This window comes from Cololabis saira, chromosome 13 (genome assembly GCF_033807715.1).
Source record: "Cololabis saira isolate AMF1-May2022 chromosome 13, fColSai1.1, whole genome shotgun sequence".
Lineage (NCBI taxonomy): Eukaryota > Metazoa > Chordata > Actinopteri > Beloniformes > Belonidae > Cololabis > Cololabis saira.
In genome coordinates, this window is record NC_084599.1 from 25,204,841 (window position 1) to 25,226,867 (window position 22,027).

General features: G+C 38.3%; 3 protein-coding genes across 3 annotated transcripts; 2 read left to right on the forward strand and 1 right to left on the reverse strand.

The window, feature by feature from the left end:
* Window positions 1-1,132: 1,132 nt before the first annotated feature.
* fam43a (family with sequence similarity 43 member A) lies at window positions 1,133-2,548 on the reverse strand. The gene is made up of 2 exons (XM_061737163.1): window positions 2,478-2,548; window positions 1,133-2,357 (listed from the first exon to the last, which is right to left on the reverse strand). Exon 2 carries the CDS (start codon window positions 2,325-2,327, stop codon window positions 1,317-1,319), a length of 1,011 nt encoding a protein of 336 aa, XP_061593147.1. The 5' UTR covers window positions 2,328-2,357; window positions 2,478-2,548; the 3' UTR covers window positions 1,133-1,316.
* Window positions 2,549-5,790: 3,242 nt separating this feature from the next.
* Window positions 5,791-13,007, forward strand: lsg1 (large 60S subunit nuclear export GTPase 1). Its single transcript, XM_061737164.1, has 14 exons — window positions 5,791-6,020; window positions 7,312-7,438; window positions 7,714-7,834; window positions 7,919-8,005; window positions 8,174-8,260; window positions 8,355-8,415; window positions 8,621-8,797; window positions 8,982-9,329; window positions 9,491-9,592; window positions 9,696-9,839; window positions 10,041-10,164; window positions 10,353-10,432; window positions 12,129-12,302; window positions 12,397-13,007. Exons 1-14 carry the CDS (start codon window positions 5,919-5,921, stop codon window positions 12,580-12,582), a joined length of 1,920 nt encoding a protein of 639 aa, XP_061593148.1. The 5' UTR covers window positions 5,791-5,918; the 3' UTR covers window positions 12,583-13,007.
* Window positions 13,008-14,442: 1,435 nt separating this feature from the next.
* tmem44 (transmembrane protein 44) lies at window positions 14,443-21,115 on the forward strand. Its single transcript, XM_061737165.1, has 10 exons — window positions 14,443-14,613; window positions 14,696-14,822; window positions 14,904-14,994; window positions 15,218-15,399; window positions 15,626-15,712; window positions 15,801-15,971; window positions 16,235-16,396; window positions 16,872-16,961; window positions 17,054-17,197; window positions 20,899-21,115. Exons 1-10 carry the CDS (start codon window positions 14,444-14,446, stop codon window positions 21,082-21,084), a joined length of 1,410 nt encoding a protein of 469 aa, XP_061593149.1. The 5' UTR covers window position 14,443; the 3' UTR covers window positions 21,085-21,115.
* The last annotated feature ends 912 nt before the right edge of the window (window positions 21,116-22,027 follow it).

Genomic DNA, 22,027 nt, shown 5'->3' on the forward strand with positions numbered 1-22,027 from the left:
AGGTTCACATATCAAACCACTTTCATGTTTTTAAAAAATAACATTTATAAGTAAAACATCTTACTTTACATCTCAATACATAGAGGATTTCTTTCTTTGTCTTTTGCACAGCAAAGATATGACATTTATGTTTCAAACAACATACTGACAAACATCATGTACACGGTGGTCAATACAACAGTGCAAAAATAAAATCAATGAACAGGCTGTCACACAAACACCCTGACAGAGAAACTGAGGGTGCTTATTTAGACTTGCTGAACCATTTGAGAACAAAATACGCTTTTAAAAAACGGAATGCAGTTTTTGGATCAAAATGAGCATGTCTCAACCAGAAGAAAATGCCATTTCAAGTGAGAGAGAGAGAGAGAAAAAAAGTTAGGTAAACAAGCTTGATGCTACATAAAATCCTCTTAAATAAAGGAGATGGAATTACTGCCGTGTGTCCTGGGGTGCACTGGGATTTTGTTGATTCATTTGGTCACCTTTCAAACATGCAAGTATTTCCACTCTCCTTAAAATGTCATTCAGTAGCCTAATTATGTGGAGCTGTCCCAGGACTTCAGTTTATTATCATATTTTTCTGGATTCTCTCATTTAGTGATAGAGGCACAGATAAAACACAGTTCCAACACGGTTGGCAAACACTGCAAAAACTCAAAATCTTAACAAGAATATTTGTCTTGGCATGTGTTCTCATACATGCAATTTTTTATTTGTTTATTTATTTCCTGTTTTGTTGATTTATATTTGTTTTCTTTGGTTTTTGCTTTTTCTTAAATTATAGAGCAGGTATTTTTTGCACAAATTTGTATTACTTGATGCACAAACATGTTGTAATGAAGAAATGTTAATAAAAAAAATTAAAAAAAAAAAAGAATATTTGTCTTATTTCTAGTTAAAATGTCTCCTTTTTAGTTCAAAAAAATCTCATTACACTTAAAACAAGACTCGTGAAAGGAAAAAACAACAATTTGCGCCTGTTTCAAGTAGATTTTCACTTAAAATAAGTAGAAAAATCTGCCAGTGGAACAAGATTTTTTTTGCTTGTAATGAGAAGATAAATCTTGTCCCACTGGCAGATTTTTACTTATTTCAAGTGAAAATTTACTTGAAACAAGTGAAAATTGTTATTTTTCTGGTAATGACTCTTGTTTTAAGTGTAATGAGATTTTTTTGACTAAAAATGAGACATTTTAACTAGAAATAAGACAAATATTCCTGTTAAGATTTTGAGTTTTTGCAGTGTGTTTCTCGTGGAGACGCTGTGGCTGGAGCAAAACAAAACATAAAAAAAACCCCAGCTAAACCCTAATTCAGGCTTCACTGAGCGCAGGAGTGTCCTGGTTTCCTTCTATGGAGGACTCGCTCCCGGTGCTCTCCCCGGACAGCAGTCTGGTGACTCTCAGGTCAGCTTTCAAAGTCTGCACGTCGTTCCCTATACTCATCTCTCCCAGGTCATTAATAATCTGACTCAACTCCTGCTTCACGTCCCTCTCCGTCTCCGTGTCCAGGACGTCCTCGCATTCAAAGTGCATGGCTCTCTCCTCCTCCTGCTCGCCCAGCGCGTCCTCCGTGATGGAGCCCAGCTTGGGCGCGCTGCGACTGCGCTCCACCGGGGGCTTGTAGTAACACTGTCCGTTCAGCAGCAGCTTCCTGAGCGGCACCAGCGGGATGGTCTGCTCGCCCACCAGCTGCTGCTGCTGGTGCCGGGCGTCGTCCCGGCGCTTGAGCCTCCGGAACTCCTGCAGGGCCGCGGCGGAGGTCTGGTACAGCAGCAGCGCCATGGCCTGCGCCTTCTCCGGCCGCGACACCAGCACGGCGTGGCAGCGCAGCATCACCGCCTTGTGCTTCATCTCGTGCCGGTAAATCCACGCGAATATCTTGGGTAGTCTCGGGTCCGCCACGCAGTAGGTGACCCGGTGGAGCAGGTACAGGTGTCCGGGTCTCCTGGCGCGGTCGTCCAGGTGCACCATGCGGATGCCCTGCGCGCTCACCGTCAGGCGCATCTTGGTGCCGTTCCTGCCCATGTCGCTCTTGCCCCAGATCTTGCTCACCGCCACGTCCGTGCAGCCGTCCCCCTTGGACTGGATGGTGGTGGCGTTGCCCAGGTACAGCACCGTGTAGGTGGGGTCGTCCCCGGTGATCTTCACCTTTTTCCTCTTGGACTTGAACATGCTGCCCACCCTGCTGAGCGCGCTCTCCGGGCAGGATTTGGCGAAGGACGCGAGCGCGGAGTAGTTGAGGCTCACCGCATAGCCCTTCTGCTTACTGGACTGCTTGTCTTCCTCGATCAGCTCGAACTTGTTCTTCTTCCAAGGCAGCATTGTATGGCTGTTTTGCACTCAATGGAAACACTGGGAGAGAAAGGAATAAAAAAAAACTTTTTTATTACTACTTCCAAGTGCTAGAGAGGTTTGCTGCTCTTGCAGGTTTGTGAGCCGCTCTATGAGACATGGACGCAAAAGTCAACGTACTTCGTCTGTGCTTCTTCTAAAGTGCTGCTGTCCATCGTCTAGGGCCAGTTGTGTCATTTACATCCCAGTGCGGAGTCAAATGTAAGCTGATGGAGAGAGCTTCACTTTTTATCTGGCGGGATAAACCATTTCATTCTCACAGTAGGGGGAAGGACGGAACCAACTGGTCCCACTGATCATTCAGATCTGTATAAACTACAGGACTGTCTCAGAAAATTAGAATATTGTGATAAAGTCCTTTATTTTCTGTAATGCAAAAATGTCATACATTCTGGATTAATTACAAATCAACTGAAATATTGCAAGCCTTTTATTATTTTAATATTGCTGATTATGGTTTACAGCTTAAGAAAACTCAAATATCCTATCTCAAAAAATGAGAAATATTCTGAAAAATTAACTTTAGAAAAATACAACCGTGCTCATATTTTTCAAGAATTTTGGTTCCCATTATTCTCAAAACTGGATAATTTTTCCAAAGGGGACCAATGAGTATCTTTATTTTCGAACTTGTGCCTTATATGTATGTATGTTTGTATGTATATATGGGTATACGGTATATATATAGTTTGATATCGCTGTTGCTGCCATTATATTTTTTTTTATTTAATTTTTTTTAATATTTATTTAATTTTGTTCTCCCTTAATGTATGTTTTTTTTTTTTTTTTTCCTAGGGTAATTATGGGGAGGGTAGGAATGTGGGTATAATAGAAATCATGCATGTGAAAATGTGAATTGTGAAAATTATTGTGAAATAAAAAGATATTGAAAAAAAAAAAGAAATATTCTGGGAATCTTAATCTTAAACTGTAAGCCATAATCAGCAATATTAAGATTATAAAAGGCTTGCAATATTTCAGTTGATTTGTAATGAATCCAGAACGTATGACATTTTTGTTTTTTTTAATTGTATTACAGAAAATGAAAGGACTTTATCACAATATTCTAATTTTCTGAGACAGTCCTGTACTTGCAACCTGTTTTCATTCTTTATTTCAACTCAATTCCCAAATTCATCACTTCAATACTAGGTCTGCAAACAATCTCCATCCCACCCTTTCAGGTCTACCTTTTTCCAATTTTCAGTTAGGTTCAGAGGTCCTCTTTATTGGAACACCTTACCACACCATGTTAGAGAATGCTCGAGTACAAATAATTTCAAAAAACAAATCACAATATTTTTGCTAGCCCAAGTTATCAAAGCTTAACCATTCATTTCCAGTACTTCTCTGCACATCCTCATTAGATTCCTGTTTTTGTTTTTTTTTCCTTAGTTGTCCTATGTTTTACATATTTCTGTAGATATTGTTTGTTTCACTATAGGAGGACCACTAGACAAGCCCTTATGGGTTTTTTTTGGTTCCTCCCGCACATTTTCTGTTATATTGTATTTCTTTTTTTTATTTCCTTTTTTTTCTACATACTGTTCGTCTGTACTTTTAAAACGGTTGTATATTTTTATGTGCAAATAAACTAAACTAAATTGCCTTCCTCTTATTCAGGTTGGTGTATTTTAAGTGACGGCAAATGTCTGAATAAACACACCATTTTTATTTCTTAAAAGGCAAATTTTCCTTGTGAGGTATTTCATAAAGATTTAAATAGAATCAGAAGTAGGTATGGGAATGAAATGAATGAAAACAACCAAATAAACAGTCTTAGAAATACAAAAACAAATAAATGAAATAAATGTAGCCATGACGAGGGTTATAAATACACAGGCTAGTTTTTACAGAAGTGGGCCTTTCTGTTGCCACTAAAACTTTTTTTTTTTTTTTTTTTAAAGAAATGCATTTACAAACAATTCAGTCAAATATTATCTGCCACAAATTCAAAAAGAGCAGACATGTTTCATGGATAAGATTCGTGAATGAACAGAATTAATGTGAGCAGAAAACAAAACAAATCAAACATATCAAATATAACAGGGTCAAAATACATGAATAAATAAGTAAAGATACATCAAATCAGTCACGATTAAACAACTGTTACACTATGTTAGTCAAACCATTTTTGAATATTGAGTAGAGGTCTTTGGCATGTTTCGATTTAATACATTTTAGGGACTTAATATAGAGGTGAAATATGTGAAGATAGATGGATTTTTTAGATATTTGGTTGAGTGAATAAAGAATTTGGCTAGGATTAGTAAAACATTTATCGTTAAATCCAGTCGTTTGTCTTTTTGTATCACACCATAAGTAATACTGTTGTAGTAAGTCTGGCATTGGTGGGTTTTATCTTTTCATCAGTCTGTAAATAATTTCCAGAATAGTTGGGTTTTAGAGCATGTTATAAAGATGTGCTCTGTTGTTTCATTGTTATCTTTACAGAAAACACACATGTTGCTTTCAAATCCAAATCTTAGTCTTAAAAATTCACCAGATGGATAGAAATTATTCATTCTTTTTTAATGTATTTCTTTTGATTTAGGTGGAACTGGGGTTGCCACTACAACTGATCATTGACTGTGCAATAACCAGGACAGTGCAATAACTGTGCAATATTACAACACTTATTTCTTTTCTATCAATAGAATTCTATTTATGGCACTGCACTTTTTTATTTTTATAATTTTATTTATTTTATTTTTTTATCTTTTTATCTTTATATGGGTGTTTGGTTTTGGAGGTGTTTGATTTGTATATGACAGTGCTGTGTGAGTGAGATGGAGATGTCAATTTCCCCGAGGGAACCTCCAAAAGGGATCAATAAAGTCTTCTGAACCTTAATCTGAATCTGAATCTGAGTCTGAATCTGAGTCTGAATCTGAGTCTGAATCTGAGTCTGAATCTGAATCTGAATCTGAATCTGATCAGCCACCGGTGAGTTTGGGTTTAGTTTTATCCACTGCTCTGGGTTCATGCTGCCATCTGCCGGTTCTCGTTTGAAGTGTTTTAATTAGTGTACGCTCGAGGTAGGAGATTCATCTTTAGAGAGGCAGCAACACACTTAACGCAAAATATTGTAAACTTTTGTTGTGAGGGTCATAGGTAATTATTGTTGATTAGACATTAAAATTGTTTACACGAATATAAAAAATTGTCTTTTAGAAAAATAAATTGAGACTGTCCGAGTTTCCTCCGGGCACATTTAATAGCTGGACCGTTAACTGGAATGTACCACGTTGGCAAAGTACCGCTGACTTAGTTAAATTAGTTAAAAATGAACGATAAAAACAGAAATACTCATTCATATTGAAATTCAACACTAGTCTTTCATTATATAAGTATATCATGATTCTATTAATTCATGACACAGCCCTGATGTAGATGCCCGGATGCATAAGTTAAATGGTTTGTTCCACTTCCGCTTCTTTCGACAACAACCTACTTGCACATGGGTAGCAGTCGTTAGTGACAGCGATACTTTAGTTTTTATGCGCTTCATATTTCTTTATTTACATTGAGTTTTGTCGCGTGACAACTTCGGAAGTTGTAATGGGGAAGAAGAAGGTCGTCGGAGGAGGAGCAGGACTGGGCCGATCTCTGATAAAAGAGAGACTGCAGTCAAGCCGAGGCAATAAGAGGAGCGACTCATGGGTATGGCAAAACCACAGTTAGTTTAAATAAACCACAAGAAAGTTACTTGTGCTATGTATTTATTTATCTATGTTATAATGACCACGTCTGAACTGGAAAGCAACTGGTTAATCTTTATGATAAGTGTGGTTATTATAACATATATTTATCATAACAAATTTATTTATCTTTGTTATAATGACCACTTCTGAACTGGCAAGTAGCTGGTTAGTTGTTATGATAACTGTGGCTATATCCAGTACTAGAGTTGAGGGGGGATGAGGGGGGATGGCATCCCCCCTGAAATAAAAAACGGTCCAAATCATCCCCCCTTTCTATCCCTTATGTCATTTCATCAATGAATGTGGTTTTACTGCTATTTCAACATTTAGAGTCATCACCAGAAAAATAACACCAGAAAAATAATTTATTGGACAATTTTCACCTGTTTCAAGTAAATTTTCACTTGAAATAAGTAGAAAATCTGCCAGTGGGACAGGATTTATCTTCTCATTAAAAGCAAAAAATATCTTGTTCCACTGGTTGATTTTTCTACTTATTTCAAGTGAAAATCTACTTAAAACAGGTGAAAATTGTTGTTTTTTCCAGTGATGAGTCTTGTTTTAAGTGTAATGAGATTTTTTTTTACTAAAATGAGACATTTTAACTAGAAATAAGACAAATATTCTTGTTAAGATTCTGAGTTTTTGCAGTGATCCATTTTACTTATCCTGTGAAGGACAGAGGCATATTGATAAGTTCAGAAAACTGTTTTTTATTGTTGTGTTTTGATATAAGCCCAATGAATATTTAAAGCTTACAGAAGGCTGAATTTAACTGCTGCTATGTCATTCCTGCAGTATTTCTGCAGGTGTTTTGGTCAGTGCAATTATTTGTAATATATTATATTATTTGTATTCAGCACAAATTATCTGTCCCCATATGATAAAATCCACCATCCCCCCTGATTTTTTTTTTACAACTCGAGTACTTGTTATATCATAACATATATTTATCATAACAAATGTATTTATATTATAATGACCACTTCTGAACTGGCAAGTATCTGGTCATTTGTTATAAGTGTGGTTTGAATCCAGTGGTCATGTTTTCTATACATTTCCAGACTTTTTTGGTGAGGTGCTGAGCATTACTGATGCTCCTGGGTGAATTTCACAGGAATCATGAGGATGATAATCTAGTTGAGAAGAGTGTCGTTTTGCCGATAGGTTTTTTTGATTTTTCCCCATTGCAGTCATAGGTAATCTGTCATCAATTATTGGTGTAATCCTCGCTTGTCTTTAATCTCCAGCGCCACACTAGTGAACTGAACGACGGCTACGACTGGGGACGGCTGAACCTGCAATCGGTGACAGAACAAAACTCTATGGATGACTTCTTGGCTACTGCTGAACTGGCAGGAACAGAGTTTGTTGCAGGTATTAAAAAAACAACACACCTAAATCGTGATCAGACATTGTGGACATTTCTCACTAACAAAGAATGCTAAACTGTAATCCACACCAGTACATATTCTGTCACAGTGTGAATGACCTTATGTACCTTTCATACTCAGTGCTTATTTTTTTATTGTAAAATTAAACTTGAAATATTATTTAAGCTTTTTTTATTTATTAATCTGGGATGCACAAGACCTTAAACTACTTATGTGATATTCATCAGACCATTTTTTTTGTCTTTTTTTTTCTCATAGAGAAACTCAACATCAAGTTTGTTCCCGCTGATTCCAGAGCAGGTTTATTAACAACCGAGGAGAAAACCAAGTTAAAGGAACTCCATGAAGAAAATAAGCATTTCCTCAGAATACCTCGGCGGTAAGTGGAAAAGATCAAGCTCAGTTTACAACATTGAAGCACATGTTGGACATAAAAGGGTTGTTTTTGTTTGTGTGTTTCAAGCCCCCACTGGGATGAAAGCACAAGTACAGATGAACTTCAGCAGGCGGAGAAAGACAGCTTCTTGCAGTGGAGAAGAGTACTTGCAGAGTATGTAATATTCACTCTAATTCAGATTAGCAACTAAAAAGCACACATGATTTTAAAGTTAACAAACTGAAACATTTTTATCTACAAGTGAATTTTCAGTAAAAGTTCCAATTTATGGCTTGTGATATATTTATATTAGTCATCTAACTGCCACTGTATTTTCTAAAGGCTGGAAGAGGAGCAGAAGTTAATTCTCACCCCATTTGAGAGGAACCTTGAATTCTGGAGACAGTTGTGGAGAGTGATCGAAAGGAGGTAAATAAATAGTATTCCTTCAGTTCAAATCTGTCTTTAATGAAGAATATGTTCTCTTTATTAGATAAAAAAGCTGATCTATATTTTTCTTTAGTGATGTGGTCGTTCAGATTGTTGATGGCAGAAATCCTTTACTCTTCAGATGTGTAGACCTGGTAAGTCCATTTTATTCAGTTGCAGAAAAGAATCCGATATAATGGAAAAGTGTGAGAAAATGAATGGTTAAAGTAATCTCATATAAAAAGAATTTTTTTTATTCACATCCCAGTACTCTTAAGTAAATATGTGTCTGAAATGCTTTTTCAAGGTGAACTGTGGATTTATTTTATGTAAAAGTTATCTAATGTTGTGTGTCTCCAGGAGGCGTACGTGAAAGAGATTTCACAGAATAAGGTGAACATGATTCTGGTGAACAAGGCAGACTTGCTGACTAGGGAGCAGAGGCGAATCTGGGCCAAGTACTTTGAGAAAGAGGGGCTGAGGGCGGTTTTCTGGTCTGCCCTGGCTGAGAGCAACAGGTTGGATGCAGAAGAAAAGGTGAGCAGCTGGAGGTTGATGAGCTGTATACTCTCAATTTCAGATTATATTGTTTTTGTTTGCATTTGTTTGAATTCAGGTGACTGTTGACTCAGATTTATTCTTCAATGGCAGGGCATTGTGATCAGACTTACTTTTGAAATATGCATGTTATATACATACAATAAAACCTCTTTTTTCACAGGGTGAGGAGATGGAAGAGCCGGAGAATGTGGAGAGTGACCCAGAAGGAGAAGGATCACCATGTAATGAAGAATCAAGCCACAAAGAAGCTGATGAAGAGTATGTAGAGGCGAGGGAAGAGGAAGAAAGCAGTTCGGAGGACGAGCAGCAGGAATATGTAACTGTGGATGAGGAGGAATGGCACACCTGCTCAGAAGCTGAGGAGGAAGAAGACGGAGAGACGGTTGGCTCATCAAACAAATCATTCCACAACTCCAGCCGACTGCTGCACAAGGATGAGCTGCTGGACGTGTTTAAGGCTGTACACAAAGGGCCCAGGTGTAAAGAAGGAGAACTGACAGTAGGACTGGTAGGAAAAAAACGCTAATTCATCAAGTCACTCTTTACGTTCTAGGACTGATTTGTTCATTTGTATAAAGAATAAGCGCAATAACCGCACAAGTTCATCATTGTGCTCAGAAGTGGGCTACTAAAACAGATTTACATTTCCATCCCATTTGCCATCAACAGGTCGGTTATCCCAACGTAGGAAAGAGCTCCACCATCAACACCATTCTAAGGAACAAGAAGGTGTCTGTTTCAGCCACTCCTGGACACACTAAGCATTTTCAGGTACAGCTTTACTGGTTGAATGAATTCAGCTTAAAGATGGCATCAGGTTTTTTTACATTTTATTTTTTTTGTGTAATAAAACCTTTTCTGTTGTGTGTCCTAGACTCTCTATGTGGAGCCGGGCATGTGTCTGTGTGACTGCCCAGGTCTTGTCATGCCCTCCTTTGTCTCCACCAAAGCTGAGATGATCTGCTCCGGGATTCTGCCCATCGACCAGCTGAGAGATCATGTGCCTGCAGTTTCCTTTATATCCTTTACATAACACACAAGTCAATTTTTTATTGGCGTTTTCTTTCTTAAAGAAAGACTGATAATATAATTTCCCTGATTTTCAGCTCTTGATTTAAAGTCTTAATACTGATATTATTTCAAGATGATCACATTTGAATGGTAAAACCTAAGGATCAGCCGTTGTCAGCAGTGCATATGTCCTTAACAGATTTGTCACGTATGCCAGACGATCCCGCGGCACGTGTTTGAAGGCACATATGGCGTCAACATCATTAGACCTCGAGAAGATGAAGACCCTGACAGACTCCCCACCTCTGAAGAGCTGCTGATGGCATATGGATGTGAGGCTACTAAATTACTATGTTTATGATCTTTTAATTAATATTACAACAAAAATGTCACTTGTGAGCATATACATTTGGTTGAAAATAAGAAGTGTAATCCATCACCTTAACTGTTTTTTGTGTTTGTGAATACATTACAAGGAGGAATTGCACAGTTGACCGTTCTTGTCTTTTCCTCTGTTTAGACATGAGAGGTTTTATGACGTCACACGGGCAGCCCGACCAATCCAGATCAGCTCGATACATCCTGAAGGATTACGTCAGTGTAAGTTTCACTGCAGTGGTTTGTTGCTTGTTTTTGGTTTTGTTGAACAAGATACATCAGTCGTTTTCACTAGTGAGACGCAGTGTTAGGCTTTGGTTAGGCTTAATCCAAGTTTATGAATAACTTACTGGATACACAAATCACAGCACTTTATTAATACATGTTCATCCCCCTGTGGGTCATTAATTTAGCTGTGGGATGGGAGCTTTCAATTTCCCAGTCGATCCACCTTCCTACCCTCACCGATGGTCACGAGGCAGAAAGTGGCAGAAAGAATAAGATCACGGATACAAGTAGCTGGAATTGGTTTCCTTGCAGGGTTAAGGTCGGGTCTTATGGTGAGAAACTCAGTCATCCTGGAAGGGCTCAGAGTAGAGCTGCTGCTCCTCACATTGAGAAGAGCCACAAGAGATAGCTCAGGTATCTGGTTAGGATGCCTCCTGTCCATTGGTGGGTTATCACACGTGATAGATGCTTCCTTGGGCTCGGGGACAATTCCCTCTGCCTTTAAACAGGCACTGGTGAATTTATTATTAAAATAAAAACCCTCCTCTTTCAGTGCTGCTCAGGTTGAGAGCTACCACCAGGTCTCACTAGTTCATTTCCCATGTACAGTCATTGAGAGAGTGGTTTACAAACAGGTCTCAGAGTTGTTGTCTCTGAACAACCTCCTAGACCCTTGAACGAGCTAGTCTGGCTTTAAAAGTGCTCACTCCACTGAAGCGACTGCTGTCTGTGACGGAGTCCTTCAGAGCAGCTGAAGCCACACGTCAATCCTCAGTCCTAATATTACCAGACCTATTGGCTGTCTATAACATGTTTAATCACAGCTCATGTTGCAACACCTTTACAAATGGTCCAGAATGCGGCAGCACGTCTGGTTTTCTATCAACCTAAATGGGTTTGTGTCATTCTACTGATGATTATCCTGGATGTGCAAACAGCAATAAAACACACATCTGAAGGGACATCTCTCTCTGTGAAACATAAGTTTCAATTTACCTTTATCAACCCTTTAACTGCCTACTAAAATGAGATTTGTTTTTGAGTGATTAGTTGTCATCGTGTTGCAAAATGTTCTTGGTAGGAAATGATTCTGATCATATAATAAAGTTATCTTATGAAACAGTGATTCTAATAAAAAAATGTATTTATTTATTTAGCCTTCTCTACAGGGCTGCAGACAGCTTTGTCCTATGATGAAATCTTACCACTAACATGTCCCAGAAAGTCTTTGACTAGTGTTTGACCACGAATCTGATATAAAAGCCATAAAAAGCAAGGCAGTCATCAGACAGTGTAAGAAAAGAAGCATTTATTTATTTTGTTGTGAACTGCTGCAAACCTTGGTGTTTTAAAGGGATGAAAGTGTATGGCATAAAGATCACAACGTTGTTCAAGCTAACATAACTGCAGACTTTTAATGTCCCCACTTTTTGGAACACAGTCATCTCTTACCAAGAACGTGACTCAGGATGTGAAGTGTGTGCTGCATTCTCCATTAACCTGCAGAACGCCAACATGAAGCAGTGTGTAATCACAAACCCTTGTTTGGCTGAACGTCTCCTCCCGTTGTTGTTGTTTCTGTTTTTGTGTATATAATTTTTGTTCCCAAAAAGGATTTCCCCTCAGGGACCATAACATTTATACAACCTTTTTCTAACCTACTTCTCCGAACAATGTTTACTCCTCACAGGGCAAGCTTCTGTTCTGCCATCCTCCCCCACATATAAACGCTGAGGACTTTCAGCCGCAGCACAGCAAGTTCCTGAGTAGCGACTCGGACACCTGCGACCTCTCCGCGGTGGCAAAAAGACCAAAGAAAATCAAGAGAATTGAAAATGTTGTGGACAAAAACTTCTTTCATCAGGTAAAAAAAAAAAAAAAAACACCTGCAGATCCTATAAAATGACTGATTATAGCTGAATTAAAACGTTTTGTTGTCGGTGGTCTTTTCTTTGCAGGAGAACGTGCAGGCTCTCACCAAAGGAGTTCAAACCATCATGGGCTACAAACCAGGCAGTGGACCCGTGACCCAAGGCAGCACCGAATCGCAGAGGGAGAGGATGGTGGACAAACCCTGGAAAAAACATGGCAACAAGAACAAGAAGGAGAAATTACGACGTATTACCAAGCATCTGGATGCCTGATGATGTTGTGAAATCTTGTTTTTTTTTATCTGGTTATTTCAAATGGAGTGGAAAATATTTTAAGGGCAGTTCATTTGTGATTCTGATTGGAATCGACAGTGAATGGTAGGTGGATGAAAGCCCCTTAAATCCAGTGGATATGGATAGGACTTGATCTTCTTGAGTTTCATTAGATATCGTACGGCTATGGAATGAGGGTGATATCCATACAAAGCATTCCATCAGCTGGATCAGCAGTTTTACAGCAGTTCACAGGCTCTGCATCCAGACGGTATGACAAAATAACACAATAAAAAAACTGTTTAGGGACAAAAGAAATGTCACACACTATTCATTAAACAGTTAATGCACATCACAGTTGTATGTGTAATACTGCCTTTTTCACATGCTGTAATGATTTCCATCATCAAACTGGGCTGCAGAATAAAATAAGTATTTTCCTTGTGTGTGTGCGCATTGCTGTATTATTCCTTTTTTATTAGTGCTGCACTGTGGAGAAGCAAAATATTTTTGTAAATATTCCCAGTTTTTTAGTAATTATTTGTGCACAAACTTGAATTTGAAAATGGGAATTTTGCATCCTGACAGTCCAAAAACATGCATCTAAAGTCTTTAAATTTGCAGTTTGGTGAGATAAAACTCTAAACATAAGACTTTTCTGACACCTTCTGAGAACAGGTTCTTTCATGAGGTTGTTGCTTTGCTGAACTAAGACACCAACAGCGGCAGGGAGATCCAACCTAAATGACTTGCATCATGCAATTCTGCATGAACGCATTAGCAGTTTGTATTTTAAGATTTTACACTGCTCTTGCTCACAATAGTTTGTAATCTTTCTAAATTGAGATGTGTGTACGTATTGTTTTTATTTCAATTCTGAAGTTGGCCCCTGCACACGGCAAGATAAATAACCCCAGATTCCTTGTTTGTGCAGGTGAATATGGCCAATAAAGCTGATGCATGGGGGGAAAAAACCCTCAGAAATTCAGTCTCTAAACTTGCAATTTTGTGAGAAGAAACTCCAAATTTCTGACTGATAACTCACAAACATGGAAGAAAAAAAAACTGAGAAACTGATATTAGCATGCATATATGAAGTCTCAGAATTTTACTTTAAAAAGAAAAAGGAAAAAATAACAAGGAAACTGTTTCCATCGCATTGCAGATGGAGACCTTTTGCCTTTGTTTTTTATTTGAGCAGCTACAAATTCATATATATGGACTAAATTAATTTGATTTCTTTTCTTTTTTTCTTCAAATGTGGTATTTTGAGGGTGATGTTTTGGCTTGGAGGGTCCTCAGTGGCTTTGGGGCCCTTTACATGTCCATGTCTGCATAAAGACACACTGCAAAAACTCAAAATCTTACCAGGAATATTTGTCTTATTTCTAGTTAAAATGTCTCATTTTTAGTCAAAAAATATCACACTTAAAACAAGAGTCATTAACAGAAAAATAACTTTTTATTTGACAATTTTCACCTGTTTCAAGTAAATTTTCACTTGAAATAAGTAGAAAAATCTGCCAGTGGGACAAGATTTATCTTCTCATTGGCAGATTTTTCGACATATTTTAAATGAAAATCTACTTGAAACAGGAGAAAATTGTTGTTTTTTCCAGTGATGAGTCTTGTTTAAGTGTAATGAGATTTTTTTGACTGAAAATGAGACATTTTAACTAGAAATAAGACAAATATTCTTGTTAAGATTGTGAGTTTTTGCAGTGCAGCAGGTGTGTCTGCAGGTAGTTCAGCTCCACCTCCTCGTTGCGCGTCCTTCCCGTGCACTGGTGCGAAGCCGAGCAGAAGTTACATTCTCTTAAAATTCCCGGAATATTAAGACATTTGCAATAAATTAAAAACAATGAAGGGAAATACAACCTTCGCCAACGACGCAGACTATTTCCTGAGCAGCCTGCTGGTTTTTTGGGTGGATTCAGTCACCACCTGTTTCTCTCATGGCGCAGACACACTTTGCGTCCCCGTTGGGATCACGATCCTTTCTGCGCTGCTCATGCTGCTGTCGTGTCTTCTGTAAGTAAAGTTTGCTTCAGAATTGACCCCAGAACTTCAAAGAAGGGTTTTTTTGCGTTAAATGTGAGGTAACTGTGTTAAGGGTCGTGTATCAGAGGTGCACATTTCGAGGAGAGTCTTCGGGATGGTCGTTGATGGTCTTGTACTGCGTCCTGGGCAGCCTTTGCAGCACAGTGGGGGCCATCATGTCCAGACAGCCCCATATACAGGTAACTTCCTTTTAACTGACACATTTAGTCTTCATCTGTTGCATGCAGGAATTTGATGCTGTTTATTTCTGTCTCCTGAAGGTTTTCATGAGTGCTTTCACTGTTGCCACTGATTCTCTGAATTGCATTTTGTGCTGCTTCCCAGTGCTCCTGTGCTGGAACTCCAAAGCACGTAAGTAAACATTGTACTGTATCTTCTCTCTGTCAGTTTTACAATTATCCAGTGCACAAACAAAAGTGCAATGTTGTAGCAAAGATGTGTAAGGAATCCAACAGGTCACACCTTTTAAGCAAAACAGAACCTTATCAGGGAGCTTGTGCAGATAACTACACAAATGATGAGAGCATGTGTTTAGACTCCAGCTTTAACTGTGTTTTAATGTGTTCTCCCTCAGAAAGGAGGTTGAGGATGGCGAAGAGGCGCAGGAGACAGCATCTCCTGGCTGTGGGTGTGTTGATGGTGGTTGCAGGTGGTTTTCTGAAGTCCAGAGTTGATGATCCTGCAGCATTCAGGCCCATCAAGGGCAGGAAACTGCTGCGTGTCCCTCTGCAAAGCTCCGTTTGGAGTCCTGTAATGGTGTGGGTGCTCAGACAAATGTCTAAATTTGACTGATTGGGTCTGATACGATGATTTAGTGAATTATGTTGTTATTGTATATTGTTTTTTTTTTGTGTACACACTATATAAACTGAGGTCACAATCTCCAGTACTTGTGGAAAGGTTCTGATATTATTGATCATAGTCACTTTGGTCTGATTCAGACTATTGGCATGATATAAAACCTAACCCTGTCTTTCCAAAGGACAACGGTGACATCCTGGGTTATGCACTGGGACTGCTGTCGTTTGTCATTTCCTGTACTTCCAGGTTTCCTGCTCTCTGCAGAGCGGTAAGTGACGACAGACGGTTGTCAAAAACCACTTGGAGTTATGCTTCCAGTGTTACATTGCTTCAAATTCAGTTTCTCTTGTATTTAGAGGAGAGGACAGAAGTTGGTTCAGGTCCACTTTTTCTCCCGACTGCTGTGCTCGCTGTCCGGTGGCCTCTACACTGCAGCCATCCTCCTCTCCGACACTGAGTTTTGGTTTCTTTTGAAAGTCATGCCATGGCTTCTATCGTCAGCAGGCTGCGCCACCCTGGACCTGCTTGTATCCTTGGATAGGACCGTGCTTTCTCTGTTCCTTTTTTGACTGTGATAACTGTTGTGTGTGTTTACATAGCAGGCTGGAGGGCAGTGAAAAACCAAATTAGTTGGAAAAAAAAGTCTAGAAAGCTGTTGTTTTTTTTATCTAGGAAACTCAGTGCAGAAAGGAATATCAGGGTCACAGGACCAGTGCACATGTATATATCTTGCATGAACATAAGAGAACATTACTGAGAGTCTGTTGACTCTTTAACCCAACACTGTCAGATATTAGTCATCCACTTGTGGAAAAGAAGAGCCAGACAGCAGTTGAAGTTATTTTCTCCAGACACCGAGAGCCTTTTGGGGGGCTCTGGCGCCCACAAAGACGATACTACTGTGATGAAGCAACAAAAGAAACTGCAGAAACCTTCATCAGCACAAACAAAAGTAAATTCATTTTATCACTGCAGCTAGCATTTCTTGAGTTTTTGATATGGAGACATCCCCTATTGACTGTTTTGTTTATTCTGCATAGTTAAATCCAAAACAATTCCTGTCTATTGCAATTTATCACCAAAAATGTTTGTCTCTTCTTACCCTTATTTTTATTTCTTTTTTTTGCTGATAATTTTCAACTGCTTATTTTGGATTATCTTGTTGAAAGGCTCCACTGAAAGTAAAGGTTTTACCTCAGACTACCTGCCGTTTTCCTGCAGAATCTTAACGTTCTTTTGTCTCCTGATATAACTTTACTTTACAATTGATGATTGGTATTTCAATTCTTCTTGTGTTTTAGACAAACTTTTAATCTGATGCAAAAATAAATTTGGCATGGTAGGAATAATTTTGAGATTAACTTTATATACCTGGCATAATATCTTTGCCTATACATTTAAAAAAAAAAGTGGATTTTGTATTTCAGTATTCAACCTTTACGTCAAAGACAAAAAATGTCCAGAAGACGGCTGAGATGGGCCATTACATGGATGTCAGTGTTCATCCGTCAAGAAAAGTAAGTAAAGAATCTGTTGCAATGCAGACTTTTAACAACTGTAGCATGTGTTTAAGATTATATCTTCCCTCTTTTTTTTCTTTTTTCCTTAGCATAAGGCACTTAAAGAAGTTACATTGTCTAAGGAAGGTCTGGCGGAAGGGCTTCTCTGCAAGAAGATGCGAGTGATCAGAGTGGACAGTCTCTGCTCGTCAGACACGTCTTACGACTCTTCACCAGTCAGCTCGGACCTGGAGGTGGGTTGGACTTTGTTGGGGTGTGTATAAAAATAAATAAAAAATCATTGCAGTATCGATCATGAGCTTGAGTAAACCAGCCTAATGATAAGAATTACCAGTAGAAATCTTCCAGGCAGAACACCATCCAAATCAAAATAGAAAAATGTTTAACTACAGTTGAAATTTAAAAAAAGCTTTGTGATAAAATGTTAATGTGATATGAAGAAATGTACTACTGGTATTTCAACTGAAACAGGCCGACACTTGAGCAGCCCCTTTCTGATAGGTTTTCTGTTCATTGTACATTAATAATTCCACAGCATGTAGTTCCCCCAAAGATCCACTAGGCGGTGGCATCACGTTGCTAGTGTGATATTGTGATGCATTTTGTGTCATGTCGCCTTTTATTACATTTATGACTTAAATGTGGTCCATTTGTGAGCTTTATTACTTGAAATCATAAGTTTAAAGTAATGTTACCTGATTAATGTTTGCCCTGCTTGACAGATTTAGTGTGTCGTGTTTCCCTTGTATGCATGATTTAAAATGAAGCTTAATGCGAAAAAAAAGAACTGGCCACATCTCACGCTTCATGCTTCGTTACATGTGACTCTTAGGGAAGTAATTCTGAGGACACTAGTCAGCAGTCAGCAGGTTTGCGTTTGAATGGCGAGCTGGACTCTATTCAGAGACATGTGCTTGTGGGTAGAAGTTTGTACTTTAACTTTCCTCTGCAGCCTACAGTTGTTCCAAGAATCGAATATTGGCAACACGGCTACACCAGTCCCGTTTTAGGCAGCTCACATTTGTGTAATTTTCCCCTCTTGGAATGCCTGGTTGGAGATCACAAGGCAAGTGAAATTACAAGCTTATTTCCCTTTCAGGCCTTGACACCCGAGCACAAGAGAAACTCCCTCACTGCGCCGCTGGTGAAAGTCAGTCTGTGGAGGATGTCATTTAATCAGGACCAAAGGCAAATGGTGCACGCACAAACAATTGCTGGCAGATACTACCTACCAAACAGGAAAAGCCAAATGACCTTAATGCCCGTAGCTTATTAATTGCTTTAGAGAAGTAATAGGGATTTATAAGGGTGCTTAAAATGTACTATACTGGTAAAGCACACATCTATATTTTTATCTATAAACTTATTCTGGACCTCTCATTAGTTGATGGAGACCAGAGTGTTTTTAAAGTAAAAACAATAGTGGTTTGTAAGTAGTCAGTCTTATAAAGACAATTCAGTCAGAATCCCTAAAGTAATGCAAGTTGATGAACACTACCAATCAGACCTCTCTTTTTCATTTTTTTTTGTTTATTTGTTTGTTTTTTAAACAAGAGATGGGAGAGTTAAATTCTAAGACCAAAGCTCCATTTTTTTTTTTTTTTTATATATATATATATATATATTTTTTATAATCACTTGCAAGTGAAAATTAACAGATGCAGTTTACTGCATCTGTTGATATAATGGTATAATGGTGGTGATATAATGGTGATATAATGGAAAGTTGGTGTCCTTGTGAGTCAGCTCTTGGTCTAATATGTAAGCCCTGACCGAGTGATGTGAGACTTGGACTGATTTAGTTGTAGGGCTTTTGTAACATTAAATCCAGAGTTTACTTCACTGATAAACAGTTTTGTAGGAAAGCTGCGACTAGAGAGAGAAAAGAGGTCACAGCATTTTTATCCGTCCAGTATTTAGGTGTGTGCCCTCTAAACTGAGCAGGCGCTGCAGGCAGCAGTTTGAAATATCAATTGTTTTTTGTTGTTTTTTTTTTAATACATTTCTGCTGAGTGTTGGGTCTTGGCTGAAGTGAAGCTGAGAAGTTACAGTGATGGGTGGAATTGTTTGAGATTTGCCTTGTGGCCCAATTGTTCTGCTGTAAAGAATCTTTGATTAAAGACCAGAACTGGGCTGGGTCTGTCTGCTTAGGAAGTAGAGCAAACAGGCTTGTCTATAGGGGGCCCGTGTTACCCCCTGCTATTTTGGGAGATGTTTATGGTCTCTTGTGTGCTGCTTGCTGCCTAGGAATTTTAACTGTGTGTGTGAACAATGCTAAACCTCTTGTGTTGTGTATGTGTGATCAGAGAATGCTCTTGTGACCCTTAAAAAGGAAAAAAACAAGAGAGCATTTTTGCTCAGTAACATTAAAAATACCATTTTCTTACAGTAAATGTCAAGTGTAATAAAGCCTCAGAAAGGTAATAACGCACACTGATGTGCTCTCATGGAGAAGTGGTATTTGGAGTAAATTTCTCTAAGTGGTTGAGTAAACTGCAGCCTCCTCTACTATATATTTCAATTTACATACAAACAAAGCCATATGTTTTTTTTTTGTTTTTTTTTGCCTGAACAAGGATATACAGTATGGGGCAGATTTCATTCTGTTTCTGTACATTTCAGTTTGTACTGCACTGTAAATTGCAGCAGAAAATTAAGTTAGAAAGGTAGATGTGAATCTAAATCATGCATGTTTCAAATCATTTTACTCAACAGGGATCCTTTTGTTGTCTCTATGAAATAATCATTGGAACAATTTTCTTGTAGGTATTTTAAAGGTAATGTAAGAGACTTCATGTGATTTCAAATCCAGAACACATTCAGTAAATAACTGATCACCATTTATGAGGAGTTGACGGTTTGTGTTTTGTTTTGAGTTTTTTAACTTGGGAATCTTAGCTCCGCAAGAGCCTCAATCTGGAAGATGGATGGTTGGTACTTGCCCTCTACTACTGATATACAGAACAAAACATGGAGCTACCAACAAGGGGGCTCTTAACAGTGTTAAGTGGCATGATGATATAATTCAATGAACTCTTGAAAGACAAAAAGATAAGAGTCACTTTTGCTAAATCCTTCATGGAGGAGCCACATCCTGTATGGGATAATGTTTTAGTGATGGCTGCAAAGAGTGTGTGTGAAGGAAGTGCATCTTTTTATTGATAAGGAATTAAATGAAATTTACAAGAAGAACTAAGTAAAATATGAGTTAGTTTTCCCTCAGGGGATTAATACTTTTGAAATTAATTGAATTTTGTGTTAACTTAGTATAAGTTAAGTCAAGTCAAGCTTTATTGTCAGATATGCTATATGTTCGACATACAGCACAAATGAAATTGCAGTCATCTCTGACCCACGGCCCAAAACACAGGCAATAAAATAGAAGCATAAAAATAAACAGTCCACAATTTAAAATGACAAACTAAACTTGAATATTTACAGTATGAAATGGAAAATAAATAGTGTATAATTGGTCAAATAAAATTGGTTTTAAATGAATAGGATGATGAATCATGGTACTGTGGTGGGGAATAAAAAAGGACTTTAAGAACATAATAACAATAATAATAATTTTAACTGCCAACAATGAAAGTTGGCCTAAATTCTGCTGAAAATGTTTAAGTCTGTCATCTGTTGTTGCAAATAAGGACACCTGCAAAAAACGCCTTTAACACAGATGTGATAGAAACTACTAGCAGACAGTTCTGGGTGACCCATGAAAATGTTTAGCCGTTGTTTTGTTGACAAATTGTGCACAGCCAAATATTAGAAAATGTGTCTATACAAAGCTGAAATTACAATCATTTAAATGCACTGCCTGTGGTATTCTAAAATCTGTTCTTCGTGTTTAGGGCTGCATGCACTTTTGTCCAGGACTGTTTAAACTGAGAAAAATCCTGCCTTCTATAACCCTCCATATTGTTCGTTTTTCCAGTGGGATTTTGGAGCAGCGATTTCACAGTGGAGTAAACCAGGAGCAAAACCACAGGAGAAGGATGAGTTTCCACTTCAAGACTGGCCAACAAACCCCAAACCCTTCAACATCTGCACATGCTCCACAACTGAACCCTCACAGAAAACACTGCATGCTGCAGAGGAGGGTGTCCCTGCTGTAAGCTGAACTATCCTTCACACATATGCAGTGTATTAATTGGTGAATCAATAAAAAAAGAACAAGTGCAAATATCATACTCTAATCTGTCTTTTTATTTTAAAGTGAAACATTATGCAATGTTTCCTGATAAAAGTTGGTAAAATTATGCTGGTGGACTTTATTTTGGATCTGCCTCGACTTGTGCTCTCAAACACACTTTTTTTGACATCAAGCTTTCTGAGAAGTTTGATTTGTTACAAAAGTTTACAGAAAAGGCTTCCACTAATAAAGCGGTATTAATCTCCCTGCTGCCATTTAAGATTACTGGACCATATCCTGTATTTTATTTGTCATCCTGGGTTATCAGGGCTGGACTGGGAAAAGTGACGGTGGAGAAGATAAGATTGCTAGGGGCTTGCCCATCCTCTCCATCATACAGCAGACCTCTGTCCATCGCTGGCACTGAGGCCGCAAGACGATGGTGGAACAACACAACAAGGCATTTTTAACTGAAGGGACTTCCTCGAACCTGATAACTAAACAATACACAGTGAAAGAAAAGTTATGAACCGCACTGAACTCCTCCCTGTTACATTTCCTTAAGTGACATATCGGTCTGAGAAAAATGACTGGGAAACGACTAATAAGATGTAACAAAGCAATTGCTGATATCAGCAGTAGATATTAATGTAATTTAACACCTTGTTCTGCCTGTAAACATGAACCAGTAGGTCAGCTGGGAAACAATTTATATATTATTGAATGTCATCTGATCTAATCTTAAGTAATTGTTCTGCCAATATCTGAATGATTTAATTCAGTTTTGTGCCAGCTATAATTCAAGACTACTAGATTAATTATTATAATAGTGACTTAAGTTTAAATTCAATTGTACCTTTTTAAAATATGTTTCTTGTTTTCATTTCTTTTTTTTAAATCTGCATCCACAAACCAAAACACTACTTGCTGT